This window comes from Equus asinus, chromosome 23 (assembly GCF_041296235.1).
Source record: "Equus asinus isolate D_3611 breed Donkey chromosome 23, EquAss-T2T_v2, whole genome shotgun sequence".
NCBI lineage: Eukaryota > Metazoa > Chordata > Mammalia > Perissodactyla > Equidae > Equus > Equus asinus.
This window is the reverse complement of record NC_091812.1, coordinates 37,399,058-37,425,540: the sequence shown is the minus strand read 5'-3', so window position 1 is coordinate 37,425,540 and position 26,483 is coordinate 37,399,058. Positions and strand designations below refer to the sequence as shown.

Here is a 26,483-nt window from a genome sequence, read left to right as displayed (position 1 = left end):
GGTTATTCTGGAATTTTGAAGTGTGAAAGGAACTTCCAAGTTGGGTATGACAAGGGAAGCTTGCCTGTGCAGGGCTGCTGTGTAAAACAATTGCAGACAACACTCTTCTCTTCATAGTCTATGTAAATGTTTTGTGCAGTGCACAGCTTGCACGGTGATACTCGGCCACCCTGGCCCAACGGACAGGACTGACTGAGGCTCTGGTGCATACTCCGTGTGGTACTGCCTTACTCCTGAGGAAGGAGAAGGATAAAGAGAAGGAGGAGGAGGTGAATAGCTGTACTTTCATAGAGCTTCTTTGGTGCTAGGCACTCTTCTAAGCGCTTTACGTGTATTAACTCATTTAATCACTAAATAGGAGAGTTTTACTTATTCATTGTAGTGATTGGCTCCCACGGTGTGCCAGTCCCTGTCCCGGACAGTGGGGAACAGGCTAGAAACAGGCTTCCTTCCCTCGTGCAGGTGGCAACCTAATGAATTTTGATGGAACTGATCAAAAAGCCAGCGATGATATCCGTGGCAGGAGCAGAGCCCAGTGCAAAGAAAATTACTAAAACTTTCGTCAGACCCTCCTCAAAAATCCACGCAGCCCCCCTGTTCCGTGAGATAGATCCCCAAGGGGCCCTTCTGTTCAGCTTTGATTTTCTCGGTAACTCTGCATCCCAGCCTCTGTAACTGGAAAAGCAGGCCCCTTCCCCACCTGCACAGACTCAGAAATCCCCTGCTGGGAGCTTGCTTCCAGCCACCACCCTTCTCCTTCATCTCTGCCTGTCCACATTCCTCATTCTACCTTCGCTCACATTTCACCTCCTCTAAGCAGCCTTTCCTGATGGAATGGACACACGGCACTGTGTCCTTGGATCTTTGAATACAAAGTATCCTACCTCATCTTGTGTGTAGCAATGCATTACTTTCTCATAGTTCCCATGTGTCAATGTGTGTGGCATTATTCCTTGAGGGTGGGAACTTCATTTCTAATTTTGTTTGTAGCCCCCTCCCTAGCCCCCCTCCTGTGCCCAGCACACAGCAGGTGATCAATTAATGCTTCTTAATAAGAAAGCTGACTCACCCCAGCCCTCTGGCCCCCTTGGCTCAGGTTATTCTGAGATATGCCGCCTTCCAAGAAAAGCGGGCTGCCTTGGCTTTCCTCCATAGTGCTGGTGTGAATTTCAATGCTAGATCTTCAAAGAAAAAACTCAGAGAGGGGCATCCTCCCCTCGGATAATTGTGAAAGAATCAGAGCCCCGGTGGAGAGGTGCGGGAGGGGCCGCTGGGATAAAATTCACACCTATGTCTACTCGTTTTCCTTTAGCAAAATAAAAAAATCTCCAATGTGAGCTAACAATGACTACTTACTATGTGACGTGTGTGTGTCTGTGTAAATATGAATATATAAATATTCAACAACAACCCTAGGGGATAGGTGTTATCATTCTTATTTGACAAAGGACAAAATGGTGCACAAAGAGGTTGAGTAACCTGTCCCAGGTCACACAACTAGCAAATAGTAGAGGCAAGATTGTATGCCATACAGGCTGGTTTGAGTCTGAGCTCTTGGCCTATATACTTTTACTCTGTGTCTCTTGGAATTAATTAAAGTCCTGTGTGGGTGTATACCTGTATATAGACAAGACAGGAAACGATTTTAAGTGAAATATTCTGTTAACTTAATGGGTTTATTTTGTGTGTATTTTTATTTTGTTTTCTTTTAGCTTTCCCCCTAGCTTTATTGAGATATCATTGACATATAATATTGTGTATATGTATAATGTGTTGATTTGATACACTTATATATTGTGAAGTGATAACCACAGGAGGGTTGGTTAACGCCTCCATGACCTTACATAATTACCGTTTCTTTTTTGTAGTGAGAACCTTTAGGATCTACTCTCTCAGCAGCTTTCCAGTACATAATGCTATAGTTACCACGCTGTACATCAGCTCCCCAGAACTTACTCATCTTATAATTGGAAGTTTGTGTGCTTTGACCACCATCTCTCCATCTCTCTCACCCTCTAGTCCCTGGCAACTACCATTCTAACTCTGTTTCTATGAGTTTGGCTTTTTTAGATTCCACATGTAAGTGAGGTTATACAGTTTGTGTCTTTCTCTGTCCGGCTTATTTCACTTAGCATAATGCCCTCAAGGTCTATCCATGTTGTCGGAAGTGGCAGGATTTCCTTCTTTCTCATGGCTGAATAATACTCCATTATTTCTTACATCTTCTTTATCTATTCATCTGTTGATGGACACTTAGGTTGTTTCCATTATCTTGCCTATTGTGAATAATGCTGCAGTGAATATGAGCGTGCATATAACTCTTTGAGATCCTGTTTTCACTTCTTCTGGACATATACCCAGAAGTGGAGTTGCTGGATCCTATGGTAGATCTATTTTTAAATTTTCAGTGGAGACTCCATACTGTTTTCCATAGTGGCTGTACCAGCTTACATTTCCACCAACAGTGCACAAGGGTTCCCTTTTCTTCACATCCTTGCCAACACCTATCTCTTGTCTTTTTGATGATAGCCATTCTAACAGGCGTGAGGTGATAGCTCATTGTGGTCTTGATTGGCATTTCCCTGATGATCAGTGATGTTGAGCATCTTTTCATGTACCTGTTGGCCACTTCTATGTCTTCTTTGGAAAAATATCTATTCTGTTCCTCTGCCCATTTCTCAATTGGATCACTTTTTTTTTTTTGTTATTGAGTTGTGTGAGTTCTTTATATATTTTGAATCTTAACCCCTCATCAGATATCTGATTTGTAATTATTTCTCCCCATTTTGTAGGTGGTCTTTTCATTTTGTTGATGGATTCTTTTGTTGTGCAGAAGCTTTTTAGTTTGATGTGGTCCCACTTGCTTATTTTTGCTTTTCTTGCCTTTGCTTTCAGTGTCAGGTCCAAAAAAATCATTGGTAACACCACTGTCAAGGAGCTTTTTCTCTATGTTTTTTTCTAGGAGTTTTATGGTCTCAAGTCTTATATTTAAGTCTTCAATCCATTTTTATTGAAGAGACTATCCTTTCCCTGTTGAGTATTCTTGGCTCTCCTCTCAAATATTAGTTGACTATATATGTGAGAGTTTATTTTTGGGCTCTTGATTCTATTCCTTTAGCCTATGTGTCCGTTTTTATGCTAGTACCATACTGTTTTGATTCCTACAGCTTTACAGTATAGTTTGAATCAGGAAGTGTGATGCCTCCAGCTTTGTTCTTTCTTGGGATTGCTTTTGCTATTTGGAGTCTTTTGTGGTTTCATACAAATTTTAGGATGACTTTTTCTATTTCTGTGAAAAATGGCATTGGAATCTTGATACAAATTGCACATAATCTATAGATAGTTTTGGTTAGTATGGGCATTTTGACAGTATTAAATCTTCCAAAGCATGAACAAGGTATCCATTTCCATTTATTTGTGTCGTCTTCCATTTCTTTCATCAAAATCTTATAGTTTTCAGTGTACAGTTCTTTCACTTCCTTTGTTAAATTTATTCCAAATATTTTATCATTTTTGATGCTATTGTGAATGGGATTTTATTTCTTTTTCAGATTTTTCATTGTTAGTGTTTGAAATGCAACTGATCTATATGTTTATTTTGTATTCTTCATTTTTATTGAATTAGTTAATTCATTCTAACAGATTTTGGTTGAATCTTTAGGGTTTTCTCCACATAAAATCATGTCATCTGTGAGGCAGGCCCTGTGGTCAGGTGGTTAAAGTTCTGTGTGCTCCACCTTGGCAGCCTGGGTTCACAGGCTCTGATCCCAGGCATGGACCTACTCCACTCATCAGCCACGCTGTGGAGGCATCTCACGTACAAAGTGGAGAAGGATTGGCACAGATGTTAGCTCAGGGCTAATCCTCCTCAAGCCAAAAGAGGAAGATTGGCAACGGATGCTAGCTCAGGGCAAATCTTCCTCACCAAAAACAGAAAGAAAGAAAGAAAGAAAGAATCATGTCATCTGCAAACAGACAGTTTTACGTCTTCCTTTCTGATTTTGATGACTTTTATTTCTTTTTATTGCCTGATTGCTCTGGCTAGAACTTCTGATACTATGTTGAATAGAAGTGGTGAGAATGGTCATCCTTCTCTTCTTCTTGCTCTTAGAAGAAAAGCTTTTAGCTTTTTGCCATTGAGTCTGATGTTAGCTGTGGGCTTGTCATATATGGCATTTTTATGTTGAGGTATGTTCCTTCTATACCCACTTTGTTGAGAGTTTTTATCATAAATGGATGTTAGATTTTTTCAAGCGCTTTTTCTGCACCTATTGATATGATCATATGATTTTTATTCTTTATTTTGTTAATGTAGTGTATCAAATAGACTGATTTGTGGATATTGAGCCATCCTTGCATCCCTGGAATAAATCTCACTTGATAATGGTGTATGATCCTTTTAATATATTGTTGAATTCGGTTTGCTGATATTTTGTTGAAGATTTTGTGTCTATGTTAATCAGGGATACTGGCCTGTAATTTTCCCATTGTGTGTGACATCCTTGTCTGATTTTGGTATCAGGGTAATGGTGGCCCCACAGAATATTTTGGAAGAGTTTGGAAGACTTCTCTCCCCTTCTGTTTTTTAGAAGAGTTTGAGAAGGATTGGTGTTAATTCTTCTTGGAATGTTTGGTAGAATTCACCAGTGAAGCCATCTGGTCTTGGGCCATTTGCATGGGGTATCTTTTTCCATCCCTTCGCTTTCAACGTATGTGTGTCCTTAAGGCTGAAGTAAGTCTGCTGTAAGCAGCATGTAGTTGAGTCAGCTACTCTGTGCCTTTCGATTGGACTATTTAATCTATGTACATTTAGAGTAATTATTGTTAGGTAAGGACTAACTAACACCACCTTATTAATCATTTTCTGGCTGTTTTGTAGTTACCTCCTTCCTTTCTTTCTCTCTTGATGTCCTTCTTTGTGATGATTTTCTGTAGTGGTATACTTTGATTCCCTTCTCTTAATCTTTTGTGAATTTGTCATAGGTTTTTGCTTCGTGGTTACCATGAAACTTACACAAAACATCTTATAGATATAGCAGTCTATTTTATGCTGATAACAATATAACTTCTATTGTATACAAAACTCTACCCTTTTACTCCTTCCTGCTTTTTAATTTTGATGTCACAATTTACCTTTTTTTATATTGTATATTCATTAACAAATCATTGTGGCTATAGTTATTTTTAATACTCTTATCCTTTAACCCTTATACTGGAGTTAAGTGGTTAACACAAGCCCCAGCAGCTTGCTCACGGGCTTCTTGATGGATCCCACAATGTAGTTAGGAGGATCCATGTTCCTTTAATGCCCCCTGAGAGTCTGATCTGCTGCTCTCCCATCTCTCCCTGCCCTCAAGTCATGCTGCACACAGTTCAGCAATCTGGATGGGGCGAGAGAGAAATGAGCTTCTTTGGCAACATCCCGCACCACTGGGGAAGCTGGGCACTCACTCACAGTCTGTCACTTTCCCCTCCGGTAGAAATCACAGCTAACAGGATCTCTCTTGGCCTAAGCTGTGCTGCCTTGGGGGAAGGGTAACGTGGGTGAAGTCAAACTATTCCTCTTAACCCTCTCCAATGTGTCCAAATTTGTGTTTTTTTGTTGTTGTTCCATTGGTGAGCCGGCACTTCTTTTCTGGAAACCTGGACTTCCACGAAGGCTTTCTCTTCTGTGGGCGATTGTCTAAGACAGTGTTTTCCAGGGGCTCCTGGAACGCAGCTGAGAGAGGCTGGAGCTGATTCATGAGCCATTGCAGGGTCCCCTGCCAGAGCAAGGTCTGTCTGCCTGTTACCCACTGCACAGGTGGGTGAGACTCTCCTGGGTCCCTTGGTGTACAGTGCGGATCCCACAACTCCCACAAAGAAACTTTTGTCGGTGGATGGATACCAAATTGTTGCTGGGGATGGGGACACCTGAATGGGGGACATCTTATTCAGCCATGTTGCGACATCACCTAACTTGATGTCCCTTTTGCTTTACTGTGATGAATCATACCTTGTATAATTGATAGTTATCTGGTTTATAAGGATGGTGAGAGATCAGCTGGAGTATTTTTAATAAAGTTTTGCAGATTTTGCCACCTAGAATAATGATAACTAGTCTTCAAAGAAACATCTCCAAAGAAGGAAATTCTGCAGTTACACACAGAAAATCATGTCATGATTTTGTAATATTTGAAATGAAAAGTGTTTCCCTGTAGGGGCCAGCCTAGGGGCATAGTGGTTAGGTTCACGTGCTCCACTTCAGCGGCCTGGGGTTTGTGGGTTTGGATCCGGGCACAGGCTACACACCACTCATCAAGCCATGCTATGGCAGCATCCCACATACAAAATAGAGGAAGATTGGTACAGATGTTAGCTCAGGGCCAATCTTCCTCACCAAAAAAAAAAAAAAAAGTTTCCCTATCTAACCAACCTCTCTGGCTGCAGCTGAAGTCATTTCCCTGTTATTTATGTTATATCAACATGTTACCTCTTAATTTTGTCTTTGCTCCTTTTCTTCCCAGCCGTCCTTGACTAGTACATAGACAGCTTCTTCTAATGTAGAACATGCCCCTTAAGGATTTCTTATGTTTTAGAATTTCTCAGTTTCTGGAATGCAGATACTGGTATTAGAACAAAGACTGGCCTTGCTGATTTGACTCTGAGCAAACTGTGTCTGCATCTCTCCATCATCTGTCCAGAGGAGATCATAATACCTCTTGGCAGTGGGAATTGAATGAAGTGACATCATAAATGTGAAAATATTGTCAAGTGGAGGAGTTCATAAATGTGTGCTTGCTTTTTAACCGTGGCTGAGACTGGTAGCAGGAAGTCTCTCTCTTCTCCGCTCCCGGTTGCTCTTTTGTGTTTCTGTCTCCTTGTGCTCTTTCCCCCCATCTCCTCCTCTTCACTTTGGTTCCTGGGCAGCTGCTAGTGTGAAGACAGTGCAGCTCCCATCTGCTCTCAGCATATGGGACCAACGCTGATGCTTCCAACGTCCTTGTGTTTGCTGTTCAGAGCAGGGTGGGTTATTGTGTGGAAAGCGAGGCAGAAAATTGCAGAACGACTTGACCAGTGTTTGTTAAATCTTCATATAGTAATGACGGAATCAATTGATCCATCTTCTATCATCTGTTCACGCATCCATCACCTGGTTTTTTCCACTGAGATGTTGTTTCCTCATACATTTACATAATAAAATATAAATAGGTAAATTTCAAGATCAGAGAAAATACAGAAAGCACAGAAGACTGAGGGCAAGAGGAATTTAAGACATAAATAGGCATATTATAGGACTCACAAATATTACTGCCGACCAGTCATTTTGACTCTGAGCATCCTGGCACCCAAGCGAAAGAGGAAATGCTGTCAATTTCCAAGATTCCCAGTGTCCAAAGGGGCAGAACACTGGTGTGTGGGCAGAATATGTCAAGCAAAGCTTCTCTCGGCATTTAGATCTGAAGAGAATTTTTCAAGTGAGTTCCTAATAAGATCTGGAACATCTTTCATCCCAGACTATCAAGGGTTCCAGACTCAAACTTCATTCTAGAGCTGGATTGCAGGTAAAGCTTCAGGTAAGCTACACATAAAAAGAACTGCTGGTTATAGTAATGAAAACAATGAGTGATAACCAATATCCCTGGATTTAATTCTCCTGACTTTGGGTTCATGTTATCCACCATTCCATAAGAGGAACGTGCAGGTGGATATTACCCAGGAAGCGTTCGTTCAGCTATTACTAAATCCATTGGTTGTTTGTCATAGAAGTAGATGGTTGGGTCAGTTTGTTAGGGGATGATGATAATGCAGTGCATGAGTGGAATTGTTCTTCAACTCTAGATGTCACACTCATGAGTCCCCTAGATCGTCTCTAACTGCAGGGGAAGGTTAGGGGAGGTTATTAGATCCAAATGATCTAATAAAAACTCACCTTCATGGTGGAAATCACACTGTGGGTCAGTCAACTGTACCATAAACACACGAAAATAGGTTGTTTTGGAATGATAGTGACCAATTCACCAGAACTTACCTAACAGCTCAAGACTTAGAGTTTGAGGGGCTGGCCTAGTGGTGCAGCAGTTAAGTTCACACGTTCCACTTCTCGGCGGCCCAGGGTTCGCAGGTTCAGATCCTGCGTGCAGACATGGCACCGCTTGGCAAAAGCCATGCTGTGGTAGGTGTCCCATGTATAAAGTAGAGGAAGATGGGCATGGATGTTAGCTCAGGGCCAGTCTTACTCAGCAAAAAGAGGAAGATTGACGGTAGTTAGCTCAGGGCTAATCTTCCTCAAAAACAAAACAAAACAAAAAGAAAAAAAAAAAAGACTTACAGTTTGAACCTGCCCTAATGAGTGTCTGCACAAAATATCCAAATAAAGTAATTGGCAAGAAATTCAACAACTTCTTCTGTAAGCTTAAAATGGAACTAATCAATTGAAAATGTAGCATCATAATGTGTGTTTGACTATCATTTTCCTTAGCTTTTATGATTTCATGATGCTTAGAAATAGTAGGGAAGTGGTTGATATTTTAAGTCTCAGCCTTGCTGTCCGTTAAGTTTTTTAATGAATTTTGGGGAGTATGGGAGCACAGGCTCCGAAGCCTTGAGGGCCCAGGCAGGTCATGGAAATGCATGAAGTGGGCAGGTTGCAAGTAAGAGAGAATGGCGGCAGCTGTGATGAACGGGAGAGCTCGTATTCATTCAAAAGGTGGCAGCGGCTACTTCCCTCATACTGATTGTTGCTACAGAGAAATTCAGACCCAGGGATATCATGCTGCACAATTTTAGCCAGAAATTCACATTTCCTATGAGATTTTTCTAATTCTTAAGACACATGATGGCCAAATTTCAGAATACCTGTGGGCTAGATTTAGACTCTGCTCAGTCCTTTTGCACCCACTGGACCAGCTATGTAAATGTGAAAGAGAAAATAAGAGAAAAGCAGAGAGATTGATCTGAGAAGACACATGCACATTCATGCTTTTAGCCAATTATAGATTCGTGTCATCGAGAAAACTACAGTAGGTGCATTTTGCTTTCTTAAAAATGAAGACAAGATTAATTTCTTGTAAGGTAGCATTATTGTTAAATCCATGTTTGCGTGGGAAGAGAGCTGGATCTTAAAAGTTGTATTGCAAAACCAAAAGATGCTACTTGTCATCTTAACTGATCCTTTTACACGACTTGAAGTCTCAAATCTGCCAGCTACAAAAGACTTTCTTTCCTTTGCCTTGCAACAGATACAGAATTTCTCAACTGAGTTTCTGGGTATTTTTGTCTCATTCACTTACAGATAATTTATAAAGAGAAAGCCCAGAGAGATTTTTATGTCTACCTGTGATGCTAAATTTTCATTTGGCAAAATGAAGTGCTCTGAACATTAGGTACTAAAGGTACAGACTATTATTTCAATTTTTTAAACTTTGTGTTGGGTTATATTAATGCCTACCCAAAGTTAGCTGTTTTGGGAATGTAGGGAGTATGGCATAGGCAGCCAAAAAATGTTGATTTACGTTGGTAAATGTCATTTTAAAAATGGCGTACATCTAATCAAATTGGAAATGTGCCTTTATGCCACCTGTTTGCTGTTTACTTGTGCTCCTTTGCTTGCTGGGAGGCATGCAGAGGCCTTGGGAAGCCATGAGAACTAATTGAATAATGGTGCATGCTGCCACATGAATAAATTAGTCCCTCTGTGAATATATGGTAAATGTTCCAGAAGGTGCATTCTGGCCCCACTTAGTGAGCTGAGATACCATTTGTCTTTGTATAAGTCTGGTGACCTTCAAATGGCTAGGTAGTTTTGTGGAATTCAATCTGGATGCTAAGTAATGTGAATATGGGAGGGTCTTCACTGTGACAGGTTAAAGCCCAATTGTAGAAATGAGCTCAAGTGAAAATAGACTGATTCATCTCTAGGGTAGAGAAAAGTATGGTGTAGATGTAAAACAAACAAACAAACAAAAAAACACTTGAAATGAGTACAACCTAAAAATATATAAAATTGTTAGCAAAACCCAAAACCAAACCAAATCAACCCCCCCCCCCCCAAAAAACCTCTCAGTAAGCCTGAGTAAACTGGCAATGACTCAGGAAAAAAAAAAAGTGGTTGTAAAGTGGAAGGGGGAATTTTTGCTCTAGTCAAGGATACCCATACGAAGTAGCCCAAGTCAAAAAGGGAAAGTTACTATAAGAAGGTGTCTCATGGCACTTAAGGCAGAGGAACGCAGTGTCCTGGAACCATCGCGGAGAAGCAGGTACCCTTCCATGGTCTCCCGCAACTGCATCGTTCTGTGTCATCATCTCTCTCAGCTGCCTTTTCCTCTTGTACTTGACACAGCATGGCCACCTCCCCCCAAACTACGTCATCTTATAGATAGGATGACTCAATTATTTATAATCCAAAACAAGACTCTTGTGTGTGTGAAGGGGAATGTGACCACTGATTTCTCCAGGATAACAGGCATAAATTGGGCAAGCCAAAATGTAGGATCCCACCATGTACCCCTGTAGAACCCCAGAGCCCGTCCCTGTTTATGACAGTTTCTGGGTCTCTTGGTTCAGGCTGAGTTACCCTTTGGTCAGCAGCTCATTCTTAACTAATCTACTGGGTGGAATATGGGATCTGACAGCATAAACAGAGCATGAGGAACTGTAAGCTGGGCCAAATACTCTTAGGGAGTGTGGACAGGAACTTAAAGCTGCTAACTGTGGTTATGTCAGGGGCTCAACATGTTATAGAACAAGAAATGTTAGACCAATTGCTTTGTAGTGACCTTTCACAACAGCAACCTGCTGCTGGGAACAAAACCTGGGTTTAGGCTAGTCCAAGCTCAGAGATCAGGAGCCAAGAAGCTCAATGTCTCTTTTCCATGACGCCTTCCTCCAGTTTGCCCGGAAGCACACAGATTTTCTCACTCCTGCTTCCACTGTTTCAACTTGGTCTATAACATTTCTACCTCTCTTTCAGCTGTGGTCAACTTGGTTTGGCCTGCCTTTAATCTACTCTCCTTTCTTCTGATAACAGAAGCTCATTTTTTTTGTTTGTTTGTTTAGGTGGGGCTGACTGGAGTCTGGTCAATTAGCATTGATCCCTGGTCACAGCAATTGATTCAGAAATGGGTCTTTAATTTAACTTGGATCAATGAGACTCAATCTGGGGCTTTTGTTGGAACATTTTGGAAGGACTGGGCTTCCTGAGCTGGTAACAAAATAGTTCTGGAGATGCTGATGGTCATCTTGTCCTGTGAGGGGGAAGCTCACCTGAGATGAAGCTAAACCAGCACAACAGAGAGAGAGAGACAGTCTTAATAATATCATTCTTGAACTCCAGAACACAGGCATTTTTGCAAATAGAATTTTAATCCTGGATTTTTCAATTTTGTGAGCCATAAAGTTCCTATTTCAGTTAAACTTAGCTGAGTTTCTACCAATTGCCAACAAAAGAGTTTTCACTAATACCCTTTCCTTAGAATCTTGTTTCTGCTCTGGCTCATTCAGTTATGCCTCTGTCCAAGACTGACCCCTGATCCTTCTGCTTATTGGAGACCACACAGTTCTTCAATCTTGGGCTTTCCTTGTTGATGGGTGGAGTGTCAGGGTAAGTGTGCTAGGATCCCACAGGGATCGGGGACCTGGCTCAATATTCAAACAAATGAGCTACTGTCCTTACTCTCAGAAATCTTGAATCACACTATTTCACTAATGTTTAGGTCACTGCTGATCGTCGCAATAAGTGTTTAATTGGTTTTTAAGATATGCATGAAGAGTGTCTCTGAAATTTGACAAGATTTGTGGCCCAATTGTTTTTACATCAGATTCTTGACATTTAGAGGTGTGACAAATACACACAATACTCCCCAATAGCCCTCCCCAGTACTGATGTTTTGGTTACACAAAGATAGTGTTAGGTAAGTGTTATATAGATTACAAATTATAGATTTGGTTGTTAATTGTAAGGCTTTGAGAGAAAAACAAAAACAAATAATACATTCAATTTCATTCTTTCTTTCTTTTTTTTTTTTTTTTGCTGAGAAAGGTTTGCTTTGAGCCAACATCTGTTGCTGATCTTTTCAGATGTGGGTTGCTGCCACAGCATGGCCACTGATGAGCAGTGTAGGTCCATGCCCGGGAACCGAACCCAGGCCACTGAAGCGGAGTATGAACCTAACTGCTAAGCCCCCAGGGCTGGCCATGCATTCAATTTCTTAGAGCTCATAAGTACCATTATTTTAGGAGAGGTTAATTTGGCAATTGGTTTTAAGGAATGCTGACAAATTCTTTTTAAAGAGGAGACAGAGCACAGAGAATTTTCTCATGTAAGCAATAGAAACATACAGTGTCTTATAATCCTATCTATGTTGGGTGCTCAGAGAATCTACTTTATATCTAAATCCTTTTGCTACTTTACTAAGTAAACCCGCTTATATGAGGTATAAGAAGGGCCATCCTTAGGTTGAGTTTAACTCAGCAGCAGAGTCCCCTGAAAGTATATATGTTTGGGATGTATTAGTTTTTGTATCTTGCTTCAACTCTGACCACCTGAGACTGCTATGCCCTTCTCTGGAAATACGCACACAAACATACACACATACTACATCTGTATAGGAAATCTCCTAAAATTCAGTTTGCATTTATCTAACTTTGGGAGTTGGGATGAGGAAGGTATGGAAATTTTCTGATGCAGATATTATATTCCTCTTTATTTAAAAAAAAAAGAAATACAGTAGTATTGACATTGAGGAGTTCAGATGGTGAATGTATTTTGACTTAAAATGCATCGTAGACCAATGATAATTTGGTTCTGCCATTGATACCTAACTTGAACGACTTTTTGATTAATTAAACTTCTCTGTAAGTAAGATAGAGCATCTGAGCCCCAATAGTTAAGTTCACAAACCTCTGATTAGGGGATATATATGTCAGTGAGAAAATAAACTCTTGATTCTAAGGTAATCGCTTTGGGAGAACTGGAGAAGTTCTCCCAAAGCCAAGAGGTGAGAGTGGAAAGGGATGCCAAAAAGAAAAAGAAAAAAAGAAGACGGGAAAGGGAAAAAAACAAAGAGAGAATGCTTTCCTCCATTCATTCACTCATTCATTCGTTGACATTTGTTGGATACTGCTACATGCCAGGTATCGAATCAAGCACTAGGATTTAATGGTGAATAAGTCTCTTTACCCTCATAGACTGTACATTGGGTAAGATGGAAAAAAATAAGTAACCAGACAAAGAAAATAGTAATTATTCTGCCATTTGTTGTGCAGAGAACAAATAAGGGGCTGATGGAGAGAAGATCAGCATTGTAGCTGTTGGCATCGTATTCATCCTACTTGAATGATGCCCTGAGATGCAGTCCCCCTTCTCCAGGTCTGACCAGACAGGAGATATGGGGACTCAGTGCAGTGTCTCCTAAGTCATACCCATCCCGAGGGAGAAAGCACCCAGACAAGAAACGAAGAGAAGGCGAATTAAATGGGGCCACATGGTTAGTATTGTTCCTTTTTTTGTGTACTGACTGCAAGAAAATAGATAGCTTTTACTTCCTTCGGTAAAAAAGAGCTTAATTTGGCAAACTTGAGCTGATGGACTAGAGAGAATTAAAATGGGCTGTCTGTAAATTATTCAAGATAGCTCAGAAGCTGTTCTGCAACCATGTCTAGAGTTTGACATGTTTTTTTTCAGTCCACACCATGATTATCATACTGTCTGTTGTGGATTTTCTGGTATGATTTTGGGACATGTGGCCAGAACAGCTGAGGCAGTCAGACAGGTATTACTCTTCCCTGGCACAGAAAGATGGCAGCATCTCGCTAAATACACTCTATATGGAAGGCACTCCAGACAGTATCGCTTGTAAATAGCAGCTATTTAAGAGAAGCAAGCAGACAAAAACAGATCTCTTCAATCTGGTCTTTCAGGAGTAACAGAACCAAAAGGAAATGGTGTGTCTGAGTAGTCTTTATTGATCCACGGGTATAAATACTTGCTAAAATGGAAAAGCAATGGTTTGTCAAGAATTTAAATCAAACCTGAAAATCAAATGAAAATAATTAGGATCACGGCTGGAGCATGGAACTGCTGTGTCCTTACTTAATATCTATATGACAGAGAAAATTACATCTATATGTTTGTGAAAAATGACAAAAACATGATGGTTTACAGCCAGAGTGGTTACAGTGGTAATTCTACCATGTTATCCTCTTCAGAGACAACGGGGGTGAATGAGCCCTTTGAAGGGAGTTCCCATTTTACTCATTATCCATGCTCTGTCAGAGGGACTTGGCTTCACTAGTAATTGAGGTTGTTTCCACATCCTTCTATACTATGTCCTCTGCCTTCAGACTTCTGGGAAACTCCCCACAAGACCTCTTCACTCTAGAGCAGTAGCTCTGACCCATATCCTCCCACCCTTTCTGCCCTGAGCAGCTGAACGGGCCAACATGCAAATAAGAACATCCATTTAGACTTGATTACATTCTAAACAGCTGGCCTTTCTTTCCTCTCCTCCGGGAGCCATCCTGGCTCTACAGAATTAACACATCTTTCAAACAAATGGTGCCTGCAGATCAAAAGGCTCCTCCATCCAAAAAAGTGTACTCCTTGCTAAAGTGTTCTCCCAAGGCAAAATTACCAGCTAGATTTTAAGATCCCTTCACTCCTCTTACCAAAAGTCTGTCTCCCCAGTTTGGAGAATGGAGGAAAAGAAGAAGATGAGTTATCGTTCCTGCATCTCATTTTGGATTCTGCAATGAGCATTGCCATAGACTGAGTGTTTGTGTGTCCTTCCGGCCAAAATTCCTATGTTGAAACCTAATCCCCAATATGATGTATTTGGAGGTGGGCCTTTGGGAAGTGATTAGGTCATGATGTGGAGGCTTCATGACTGAGATTGGTGACCTTATGAAAAAGGCCCCAGAAGGCTCCCTTGTCCCTTCTGCTATGTGAGGACACAGCAAGAAGACAGCTGCCTGCGACACGGAAGAGGGTCCTCACCAGAACCTGACAGTGCTGGCACCCTCGTCTCGCACTACCAGTCTCCAGAACTGTGGGAATAAATCTCCATTGTTCATGAGGCACCCAGTCTGTGGTATTTTGTTAAAGCAGCCTGAATAAACTAAGACAGGTGACAGGTGTCGTTAATGGCTATGAATCCTTTCTTCTGGAGGCTGAGGAGAGGGGAGAAATCAACAATTAAGTTTCTTTTCCTTTTTAGGGGCCGGCCCCATGGCTGAGTGGTTGAGTTTGTGCGCTCTACCTTGGGGCCCAGGGTTTCGCTGGTTTGGATCCTGGGCGCAGACATGGCGCCGCTTGTCAGGCCATGCTGAGGCGATGTCCCACATGCCACAACTAAAATATGCAACTGTGTACTGGGAGGATTTGGGGAGAAAGGAAAAAAAAAAAAAGATTGGCAACAGTTGTTAGCTCAGGTGCCAATCTTTAAAAAAAAATTTCCTTTTTAAATTGTGGGGGGTTTTTTGTGTATCTTATACATCATGTGGAAACAGACATTTCCTTTATGTACACACATTTATTTAACCATTGAAATGAATAGAAGAGTGACATGTAAAGAAGATATTCTCCATTTTGACAGAGCCGTTGTGACAGAATTCACCAGAGGCAGGATCAATTGATGCTGAGTCCTGGATCAGGATGCACCTGATTGCCTAAGTCCCATAAATACATCTCAAGCTTGTCAGACATGAGGCCCTAATTTTCGGTTTTTCAAACATGATCTCTGAGCCAGGATTATAGAGTTGTGAACATGGTGTCCGTGATGTAATAAGATTGGATTTTTTTAAATAGCAAACACAGTCGAGCCGATACATCTGAATTAGTATTTATTTGGAAGGCTATTTATGTGTTGCATGGATGTTGGTGTGACACAAAACATTCTTGGTGCTTCTCTTTTACGTTTTCGCTTGAAGACAATTGGTGAGCCACACAAGAAGACTAGCCATGTTGCTTCACATAGTTTTGTTTTTTAACAGAAATGATACTTTTCAACTTGCCACACATCCTGTTCACGAAATTAGGCAGCCATTATTTTTGGCTGTATTAAGAGCTCAAATTCCCCTCAAAGGATGAAGACTCGCAACTGTATAGAATATTCAGAAGACTATTTGTTGAACAAGTGAATTTACCATAGGCTTTGAAAGCCCAGACAACTGGGATGCCCAGGACTCAAAGAACTCACAGATGGGTGACACGCACCACTGCTGGCAACCTCTGAGAACTCAGAGGGAACGGGAGAGGTGCCAGGAGACTAGAACTGGGGAAATATTAGCCAATATCTTTTTTTTTTTAAGTATATCTGAGAATTTTATCTTATTTTGTTTTATTTTATTTTTTGGTGAGAACTTTTAAGTTCTACTCTCTTAGCAAATTTCAATTATGTAATATGGTGTTATCAGCTATAGTCACCATGTTATACACTAGGTCCTCAGACCTTATTCATCTTGTAGCTGAAAGTTTGTACCGTTTTACCAGCCTCTCCTTATTTTCCTCACCATCCCCCCGCACCCCCTGGGCTCCTGACAGCCACTTTTCTATTCTCTGATTTTATGACTTTGACTTTTTTTTTTTTAAAGATTCCACATATAATTGAGATCATACAGTATCTTTCCTTCTCTTTCTGACTTATTTCACTTAGCATAATGCCCCTAAGGTCCATCTGTGTTGTTATAAAAGGAAGGATTCCTTCTTTCTCATGGATGAATGATATTCCATTGACTATATACACCACATCTTCTTTGTCCATTCATTCTTGATGGACCCTTGGAAACAACAACCATCTGTTGTTTGTATATCTTGGCAATTGTGTTAATGCTGAAATGAACATGGGAATGCAGATATCTCTTTGATACCCTATTTTAATTTCCTTTGGATATATACCCAGAAGTGAGATTGCTGGATCCTATGGTAGTTCTGTTTTTAATTTTTTGAGGAACCTCCATACTTTTTCCATAGTGGCTGTACCAGTTTACACGCCCACCAACAGTGCACAAGAGTTCCCTTTCCACATCCGTGCCAACGCTATCTCTTGTCTTTGTGAGGTTAGCCATTCTCACAGGTGTGAGGTGCTATCTCATTGTAGTTTAGTCTGCATTTCCCTGATGATTAGTGATGTTGAGCATCTTTTCATATACCTGTTGGCCATTTGTATGTCTTCTTTGGAGAAATATCTATTCTTCTCCTCTGCCCCTTTTTTAATGAGATTTTTTTTTTTTTTGCTATTGAGTTGTGTGAATTCTTTATATATTTTGGATATTAACCACTTATCAGATATACGATTTGCAAATAATTTCTCCCATTTGGTAGGTTGCATTTTTATTTTGTTGATGGTTTTCTTTGCTGTGCAGAAGCTTTTTAGTTTGATGTAGTCCTACTTCTTTATTTTTACTTTTGTTGCCTTTGCTTTTGGTGTCAAATCCAAAAAATCATTTTCAAGACTGATATCAAAGACCTTACCTCCTATGTTTTCTTCTAGGAGTTTACAGTTCCAGGTCCTTAAATTTAAGTCTTTAGTCCATTTTGAGTTGATTTTTGTGTATGATGTAAGACAGGGACCCACTTTTATTCTTTTGTATGTGGCTGTCCAGTTTTCCCAACACCATTTATTCAAGAGACTATCCTTTCCTAATTGTATATTCTTGGCTCCTTTGTCATAAATTAGTGAACGATATATGCATGGATTTATTTCTGGGCTTTCTATTCTTTTCCATTGATCTTTATGTCTGTTTTAATGCCAATATTATGTTGTTTTGATTACTTTAGCTACATAGTATTGTTTGAAATCAGGAATGTGATGCTTCCAGCTTTGTTCTTTCTGAAGATTGCTTTGTCTATTTGGGGTTTTGCAGTTCCATACAAATTTTAGGTTTTTTTCTATTTCTGTGAAAAATGCCATTGGAATTTTGATAAAGACTGCAATGAATCTGTAAATTGCTTTGGGTAGTATGCACATTTTAACAAAATTAATTCTTCCAGTCCATGAGCTCAGAATATCTTTCGATTTATTTGTGTCTTCTTCAATTTCTCTCATCAAAATCTTATAGTTTTCAGCTTACAGATCTTTCACCTCCTTGGTTAAATTTATTCCTAAGTATTTTATTTTTTTAAGCTATTGTAAATGGGATTGTTTTCTTTATTTCTCTTTCTCTTAATTCATTGTTACTGTACAACACAACTGATTTTTTTATATCGATTTTGTATCCTGCAAATTTACTGAATTTGTTTATTCAAACAGTTTTTTGGTGGAGTCTTTAGGGTTTTCTATATATAAAATCATGTTGTATGCAAATAGAGATAATTTACTTCTTCCTTTCCAATTTGGATGCGTTTTATTTCTTATTTTTGCCTAAATTGCTCTGGCCAGGACATCAGTGCTATGTGGAATGAAAGGGGCGAGAGTGGGCTTCCTTGTCTTGTTCCTCCTCTTAGAGGAAAAGCTTTCAGTTTTTTACCATTGACTATGATGTTAGCTATGGGCTTGTCATATATGGCCTTTATTATATTAAGATGCATTCCCTCCATGCCCAGTTGCTGAGAGTTTTTATCCAACACAGTTTAAAAATATTTAAAGTTTTAAAGTATTACGCACTATCTGTGCAAGGAAGAAAGATTCAAATATAGGAAATTGTATTTTGACTTGGTATTTTTGACCTCCAGTAGAATTTGATAAGCAAATAACTAGGTTCAGAATTTGAAGGAACATAGTCACAAACCTTGCTGAAATTAAGATCTACTAAGCCTCTAATGTTGCCTCTAAAAACAAATTAGAGAAACAAGCAAAATGACACTACGGTTTGGGGGCTTTGTAGCTTTATGTGTAGTTGAGCAATTCTATGTGAAAAGTATTGACACAGAGAAAACTAATATATTGTTCAGTGAAAAAAGCAGGCTGTAAAACCTTAGAGTAAAATACTATTATTGTAAATAATATAGAGGTAGCTATAAATATATAAAGAAAAATTACTGGGAGATTCTATCCAAAATATTATCAGTTGTTATATTTGGGAATTATTTTTCCTTCCTGGCTTTTTTTCTGCGTTTCTAAATTGCATTTCTGCAATTCATATGATTAAGTTATATACAAATTATTTTTAAAAAATTGCAAAAGAAAACAATCAAAAGAAAACAGTCATGAGAGAACAGAAATATTGATTAATGTATTGATTTCATGTGTGGGACAATGTTGTGAAGGAATGGTGTCTCTTTAATTTTAATGTGGAATTCTCATTGTATGAATATTTCCATATTCTATTAACTGGAGTTCTCAAAAACATCTTGTCATCCGAATCAGGGACACAGTTAAAAATACACGTGTTTGGCTCTATCCTTCTGATGCAAGAGGCCTGGGTTTGGGCTTTGGAATCCAGAGATAGGGAATTGGTGACATTATGGCATATCCATAAAAGTCGAAAACAGGGGCTAGCCCAGTGGTGCAGTGGTTAAGTTCACACGTTCCACTTCTTGGCGGCCCAGGGTTCGCCAGTTCAGATCCCGGGTGCGGACATGGCACTGCTTGGCACGCCATGCTGTGGTAGGCGTCCCACATATAAAGTAGAGGAAGATGGGCACAGATGTTAGCTCAGGGCCAGGCTTCCTCAGCAAAAAGAGGAGGACTGGCAGTAGGTAGCTCAGGGCTAATCTTCCTCAAAAAAAAAAAAAAGTCAAAAACGTATACCCACTAACAAGGAGGTGGAGGAGACTGCTTAATGACTTGGGAAATTATTCATAGTATCTTAAAGGAGATGCTTACAAAATAATATGATGCAATTTTGTAAAGAATAATTTTTACTCATACACGCACACACCACAAAAGAGCATACATCAAAAAGTTAACAATAATTAATAGCTTGTATAATGGGATTATTATTATTATTTTTTCTTTTTGATTTCTTGTATTTTGTAAATTTTTTATACTTTTCATGAGTTGGTTTTATGTTTATTTTGAAATGGTTGTTTGCATCCTTTTCTTTATAAGGGTATAATTGCAAAAGATAAAGAATTAACAGAACATTTCATAATAGATATAAATTTTTAACCAAAGAGCTATTCTGGTTTCATAAAAGAGAGATCCGCGTGGGAACACTAGCTAGGTGAGGGTTGTAAGTTGGAACAAGCATTTATAAGCTGGTGAAACATTGATTGTTCACAATACATTGTAAATCTAATCAATTTATATTTCCACCAAGAATTCCTCCCTGTATGCATCTCCGAGTTTCTGTGGAGTGGTTGGCATTCCCTTGAGCAGGAGGGGCAGTGGTAAGGTATATTTGCATATTTATTCTCCAACAAGATGTTTTTTCAACCTGTCTGTCCCCACATGGGATAGCCCGAGGGCTCCACAGGACTGCCTCACCAATTAAAAATAGTTTCACCAAGTTCATTAGTCATTTCCCAAAATTTACTAAATTTGCATTTCAGACCTATTTATTGGGCGGCTGCTATGTTAGCACTAAGTTCTGGAGACTAGAGATAAACAAAGCTTGAACTCCTAAACCATGCCTTAAAAGAGTTCAATATAGATAGAGAGATGGACATTTAAAAACATTGTTAAATTCAGTAAAATATGAAATACGATGGTAAGCTGAGAGCATGAAATTAGAGCAAAGGTTCTCGCCCCTGGCTGCCCATGAAAACTAACGCTGGAGGCTCTTGGAAAACATTGGATTACCAGGTTCAGGATGAGGGTTCATCACCCGCATGTAATAAAATCTTCTCAGGTGATTCTCATCTATAGCCAAGTGTGAGGCCCCTGTATTATAGCAACTTATTCTGCTTGTGGGTGTTCCAGAACTCGGCAACGAGGAAATGCGAGTTGAGCTGAATTTTGGGGGATGAATAGGAGTTTGATGTCAAAAGGTAATCTAAACAGAAGACATAGACCAGTAAGCCAGGCCAGGGCCAGCTTGACCTGAGAATTGGTAAGCGCTTCAGCATGGTGGGCTGGGGAGGGCAGAGTGCAGGAAGCAGGGCGTGGAGGGGACACACGCAAGGGCAGAAGAACTCTGAGCGGCTGGAGCTCATGCGGACCTGAGGGTGTGTGCGCTGTAAGGGAGAGCCTGGTCACAATGCCAGTGGTGGAGAGGGCAGAAGTCACAGGCAGTGAGGCCCACTGGGCAGGATTTGAGAGACATTTCTAAGGCAGAAGTCACAGAATTTGACAACTCTGCACGTGGTGTTATCTATTAGTAATATCACTTCTGGGATTTTTGTTTTTTTGAGATTTCACTTCTGTATTTTTTTCTCAAATAATAGAAAGCATTCCCTTGTATTCACAGATCCCCGGTTATTTTACCTTTTCTCTATACACCTAGAGAATACTAAATGTGAGGAAAAAAACCTTATCACCATGATAATAGAATGAGATTTTATATATATATTCATTTATATGCATATATATTTCGTATTCACATATATCTTCTTTTCCTTATCGTCAACAATCACCTTTCCTGGAGCACACACTGAAAATAAGCCTGTAAGTTTTGCAAGCGTAGTACCAGGAGAATTCGATGAGCTAGTCTCTAGGTTCCATCACGCTCTCTCACTTGACATTTGTGAATGCAAATATGTCTGACAAGTGTAAATAAGGGTGTCACACCTCGGAGCAGTACCCACTTCCACAATGCCATTCCTTATCATGAGTGTGGGCAGGGATGAACGTGCCACTTTAATATTTTCTCAGTGGAATTTTATAGAGTGCAATGGTGAGTTCTCTGGTCTCCAAGGTGTAGAAACGGGTCTGCTTTTTTCTCCTTGCAGAATTCAGCGCATTTTCAAATACCTTGAAAAGATGCCAAAAGGAGAAAAAGGAATGCTCGGTGTTCAGCCAGCGGACGGAAGATGCATCTGCCGCGCAGTACTTCCAGGTCAGGGAAGTTGCCCCCGTTGGAAATGAGTGGTTTCAAGGTGACACACACCTGAGAATACACCTGGGCAGGGTGGTGGGCAGAGAGGAGACAAATTGATGCCATTCTGCATGGTTCTCAAAGGGTGGTCCTCAGACCAGCAGCAGCGGCAGCATCACCTGGATTGGCACTCACTGTCGCTTATCGAGTTGTCAGCACTTGGACAAGTTGCTGTATCTTTCTGAGCCTCAGTTTCCTCAGCTGAGGAACATAATGCATCTGATTGTTGTGATGATTTAATCTGATTAGAAAATATATGGGAAGCATGTAGCATGGTGCTGGGCACATAGAAAACTCTGCCAAATGGTGGCAATTACAAAATGATGATGTTTATTACTGTCAGTGCTCAGGAGTTTGTATGCACCACGTCACCCAACTGGCTTGGCTCCTCGGAATTACCACCATCACTATCTTCTGCCCCACCTCCACCCTCAACCAGGATTTCTATCCAAGACTTGTTTTTCTCTCCGGGCTGATGAGACTCATCAGGACCATCCCTTTTGGCCCTGGCCCCCTCTCTCTCTTATCTCTGTCATTCTTTATCTGTATTCTCTCATAGCCTCTGCTTTGGGAAGGGCCCCTGGGCACCTATCCGGTCAAGATCTAGGCCTGAATCTATTGTATGGAACAGCAGTCAGAAATCTGGGGTCAACTTAAAGTTCTGGCCTTACAAAGAGGGCCAACGTGGACAAGTCAGTGCGTCTCTCAGAGCCTGCACTTCCCTCTGTGTTAGGCTAAGCCTACCTTGACCAGGGTGTCTGTAAGAACCCGGTGCTCAGGAAGGCGCTGCCTCGTGGGTTGTTCACTCTCCGTCTCCTTCTCTTTCCCTTCCAGTTTTATGGCTGCATTTCCCAGCAGCAGAACATGATGCAAGATTTTGTGAGAACAGCTACTTACCACAGAGCCATCCTCCAGAACCACATTGACTTTAGAGACAAGGTAATGGGGGCAGCAAGTTATTAATCTCAAACCATTTTAAGAAACCTCGTCAAAAACTGCAGTAGTAATTAGGCTTTGATAGAATTACCATGTGACCCAGCACTTCCACTGCTAACTATGTACCCAAAAGAATTGAAAGCAGGTATTCAAACAACTATTTGTGCATGAATGTTCATAATAGCACTATTCACAGTAGCCAAAAAGTGGAAACAATTCAAATGCCCATCCACTGATAAAAGATAAACAAAATGTGGTATATTCATACAATGGAATATTATTAATATTATTTATATTTATATTTTCCATGAAAAGGAATGAAATGGTGATACATACTTCAACGTGGATGAACCACAAAATCGTGCTAAGTGAATGAAGCCATTTACAAAAAGTCATGTGATTCCACTTATATGAAACATCCAGAATAGGCAAATCCATAGAGAGAAAGCAAGCTAGGGACTGCCAGGGGCTGGGGGAGAGAGGAATGGGGAGCGGCTGCTTAATGGGCATAGGTTGCCTTTTGGGGTGATGAAAATATCTTGGAACTTGACAGAAGTAATGGTTCCACGATAAAGCAATTGTACCAAATGGCACTGAATCGTGCACTTTAAAATGGTTAATGGTGATTTTATGTTATGTGAATTTTACCTCAATGAAGAAATTAAGCTTTGAGTGCTAGGAACTCAAGAGACTGAATGCACTATGTTTTGGTGCACAGAACAGGTTAGGAGCTTTATTGCTATATAATGAATAGCTCTTATTGAGTCACTTTACTTCAATTTTTTCTCCTAGACTCCGCAAGTGCCTGCATTTATTTCCTTCACAAAATGGATCTGAATGATGACTGATTGCTAACACATTATACAAGTGTTATCCATTTTTCTCCTACCTGTTATACAACCAAAGTGCTCAAAATACTGTACAGCTCATCTCAGAGACAAGAGCACTGGTCAGTGGAATCACCAGTAGTGGGATCCAGTTTTGTATTTTCCCCCCTAATGAGCTGTGTAATCTTAAGCAAAACCCTAAATTTCTCCGAGCCTCACAATCTATTCTCCTGCCTTAGTAATTGTAGATCCATGGCCTTTGAGATTTGCAACATTAATTCCAGGAAGGGTGTGGTAGAACATTGAAATAATGATCCTAATGACTCATGCCTCACCAAGTTCATGCCCATTTGCAAAGTCTTGTAGCTACTCCTTTCATCAAGAGATAGTCTATTTTTTTACCCCTTATTTCTGTGCTGTTCTTGTGATATGCTTTGACCAATAGATATGACAGAGGTGACATTGTGTAAGTTTCAGAGCCTAGGCTTTAACGGTCCTTGTGGCTTCTGGTCTCACCCTCTTGGAACCCTGTGATCACCATACTGTGAAGAAGCCCAGTCTAGCCTACTGGAGGTTGAGAGGTCACATGGAGGAGAACTGAGGCCCTCCACTCAACAGCCGGCACCAGCTGCCAGACCAACAAGTGAGGCCATCTTGGATCTTCCAGTCCAACCACCCCTCCTGCTGAATGCAGAAACATGAATGACTCCAGGCAAGACCAGCAGAGAAACTGCCCCGCCCGCGCACAAAATTGGGAGAAATAATTGTTTCCAGTTTAAGCCACTAAATTTTGGTGTGGTTTGTTATGCAGCAATAGTTAATTAAAACAGAGAGAAAATGCATGAAAAAGTAGTGATTAGTGGGCGTCCAGCTAGAAGGTGACTTGCCCATGGCTTTCTTTCCTCTGTCATCTCCATTCTGCTGTTGAGCCCATCAGAGAGTTTTTTGTCTTGGTTATTGTATTTTTCAATTTCATAATTTCCATTTGACTCTTCTTTATGTCATCTATTTCTTGCCTGAGACTCTATTTTGCCATTGGTTTCAGCAGTGTTCATGATTGCTGGTTGGAACTTTTTTATAATAGCTGCTTTAAAGTTTTTGTCAAATAATTCTAACATCTAAGTCATTGCTGCTTTAGCTTCAGTTGATTATCTTTTCCCAGGGAATTGAGATTTTCCTGATTCTTTGTATGCCAAGCAATTTTGGATTATATTCCATGTATTTTGAGTATTATGTTGTGAGATTCAAGGTCTTGTTTAAAGCCTGTGGAGGATGTTGATATTTTTATTTTAGCATTCATTCAACCTGGTTAGGCTCAGGCTGTGAGTTCTTGGCGACTAGTTGGTTTTCTGAGGGCTTTAGTTCGTATGTCACTTCAGTTTTCAAAGCCTTGGCAGTGCTATTTGGATCCATCTCATGTGTGCGTCACCCAGTGGTCAGTCTGGCACCTAGGCGTGGAGTTCTCAAAGTTTAGTTGTGCTAATTAAGATCAGACCTAGGCATGCACAGACTGAGCCCAGGAATTTATTAAAAAAAAACTTTATGGTGTTGCTTTACCAAGCTCTTCCCTCTCCATGATACCCCTGATACTTGCTGGTTCCTTGGGACCATTTTTTAGTCTCTGACCAAAAAGCTCACTCTGCTATGTACTTCCACGACTTTGCCTATGTATTGGCCAAGCAGAGAGAGGACAAAGAAAGAAAACAAGCAATGGGAGTTGGCCCCAGCCTTTGGGAATGACAGTGCCATTGAATGCAGAGATAGCTTCCCCTCCCTCAGTTTTGGCTCCTGTAGGCTGATGCTATAACTACCATAAGATTGCTGGGGGCTGAGCATAGAAGAAGGGAGGAAAAGGAAGGAAAAGGAAGGAGGGGAGAAGGGAGGAGAAGGAAGCAGGGGAGAGGGGAGGGGAGAGGAAAAGAAAAAAGAAGAGTAGAGGGAAAACGGAGCATTTCCACACTCTCTCTGAGCATTAGAAGTTTACTTTCCTGATGCTGGAGCCAGAACTAGAGAATGTTTCCAGGAGATTTCTTGTCTGTACCCTGCTGCCCGCTGGTGGTGTGTTGAGTTCAGGCCATGGGTGGGGGATATGGTTCTGTAGTATTTTGAATCCTGGTCTTCTTCCCTAATCCCCCTCCTATTATTATGCTTTTCAGAGTCTTCAAGTAGCTGCTCTGTACATTCTGTCCAAATTTCACAGCTGTATTCAGTAGGAGAGACAGGGTGAAGTTGGCTTTCTCTGACTTACCCAGGACCAGACACTTCCTAAAAGCCAGATCTAGCTACCCTGGTGGGTGAGGGTGTTGGTAAGAGACAAAGATAAGACCACAAATGGCCGTATTTGGCCAAAGGTCTCATATGTCTTGAGACGTCCAGGACTTTTGCTTTGCCAATAGGACATGCTGGTTAACAATTACGAAGTGAATGTTCCTAATGCAGAGGACTTGATTATGGTAGGTGGGCAGGAAGAGGAGAGAGAGGGAAAGCTTCTTTCTTTTGACACCTTATCTGATTTTCAAGATTGTGGGTAAGCAGTCTTATTGACCTAAGGTGGGTTTCTTGCCAATTAAAAAAAAATTCAGCTCTGAACTATTGATTGTTTCTTTGTGGTTTGAGGATGTTTCCTGGAGATAATACTTTTATTTAGGGAAACTTCTTTCCCTCTGAAGTTGCTTAGTTTTCATCTGTAACCTATTTTCTATTATCTGTAATCTATTTTCTATATTATCTATAATCTATTTTTAATTCTGGTTACTGCTTCTAAAGACCACTTCCCAAACTACTAATCATACTAATAATTTGCGTTATATGACTCTTTCACAGAAT

At 40.5% G+C, this 26,483-nt stretch overlaps 1 protein-coding gene across 4 annotated transcripts in view; it reads left to right on the top strand.

The window, feature by feature from the left end:
• LOC106824262 (histone-arginine methyltransferase CARM1-like) overlaps positions 1 to 26,483 on the top strand; it is a 255,969-nt gene that overhangs the window by 124,733 nt on the left and 104,753 nt on the right. For all 4 annotated transcript variants that reach the window (XM_070495701.1, XM_070495700.1, XM_044756825.2 and 1 more), the window contains exons 3-4: positions 21,749 to 21,855; positions 22,729 to 22,833. In XM_070495701.1, the coding sequence (XP_070351802.1) occupies positions 21,749 to 21,855; positions 22,729 to 22,833 (212 nt within the window). The remainder of the gene's footprint in view (positions 1 to 21,748; positions 21,856 to 22,728; positions 22,834 to 26,483) is intronic.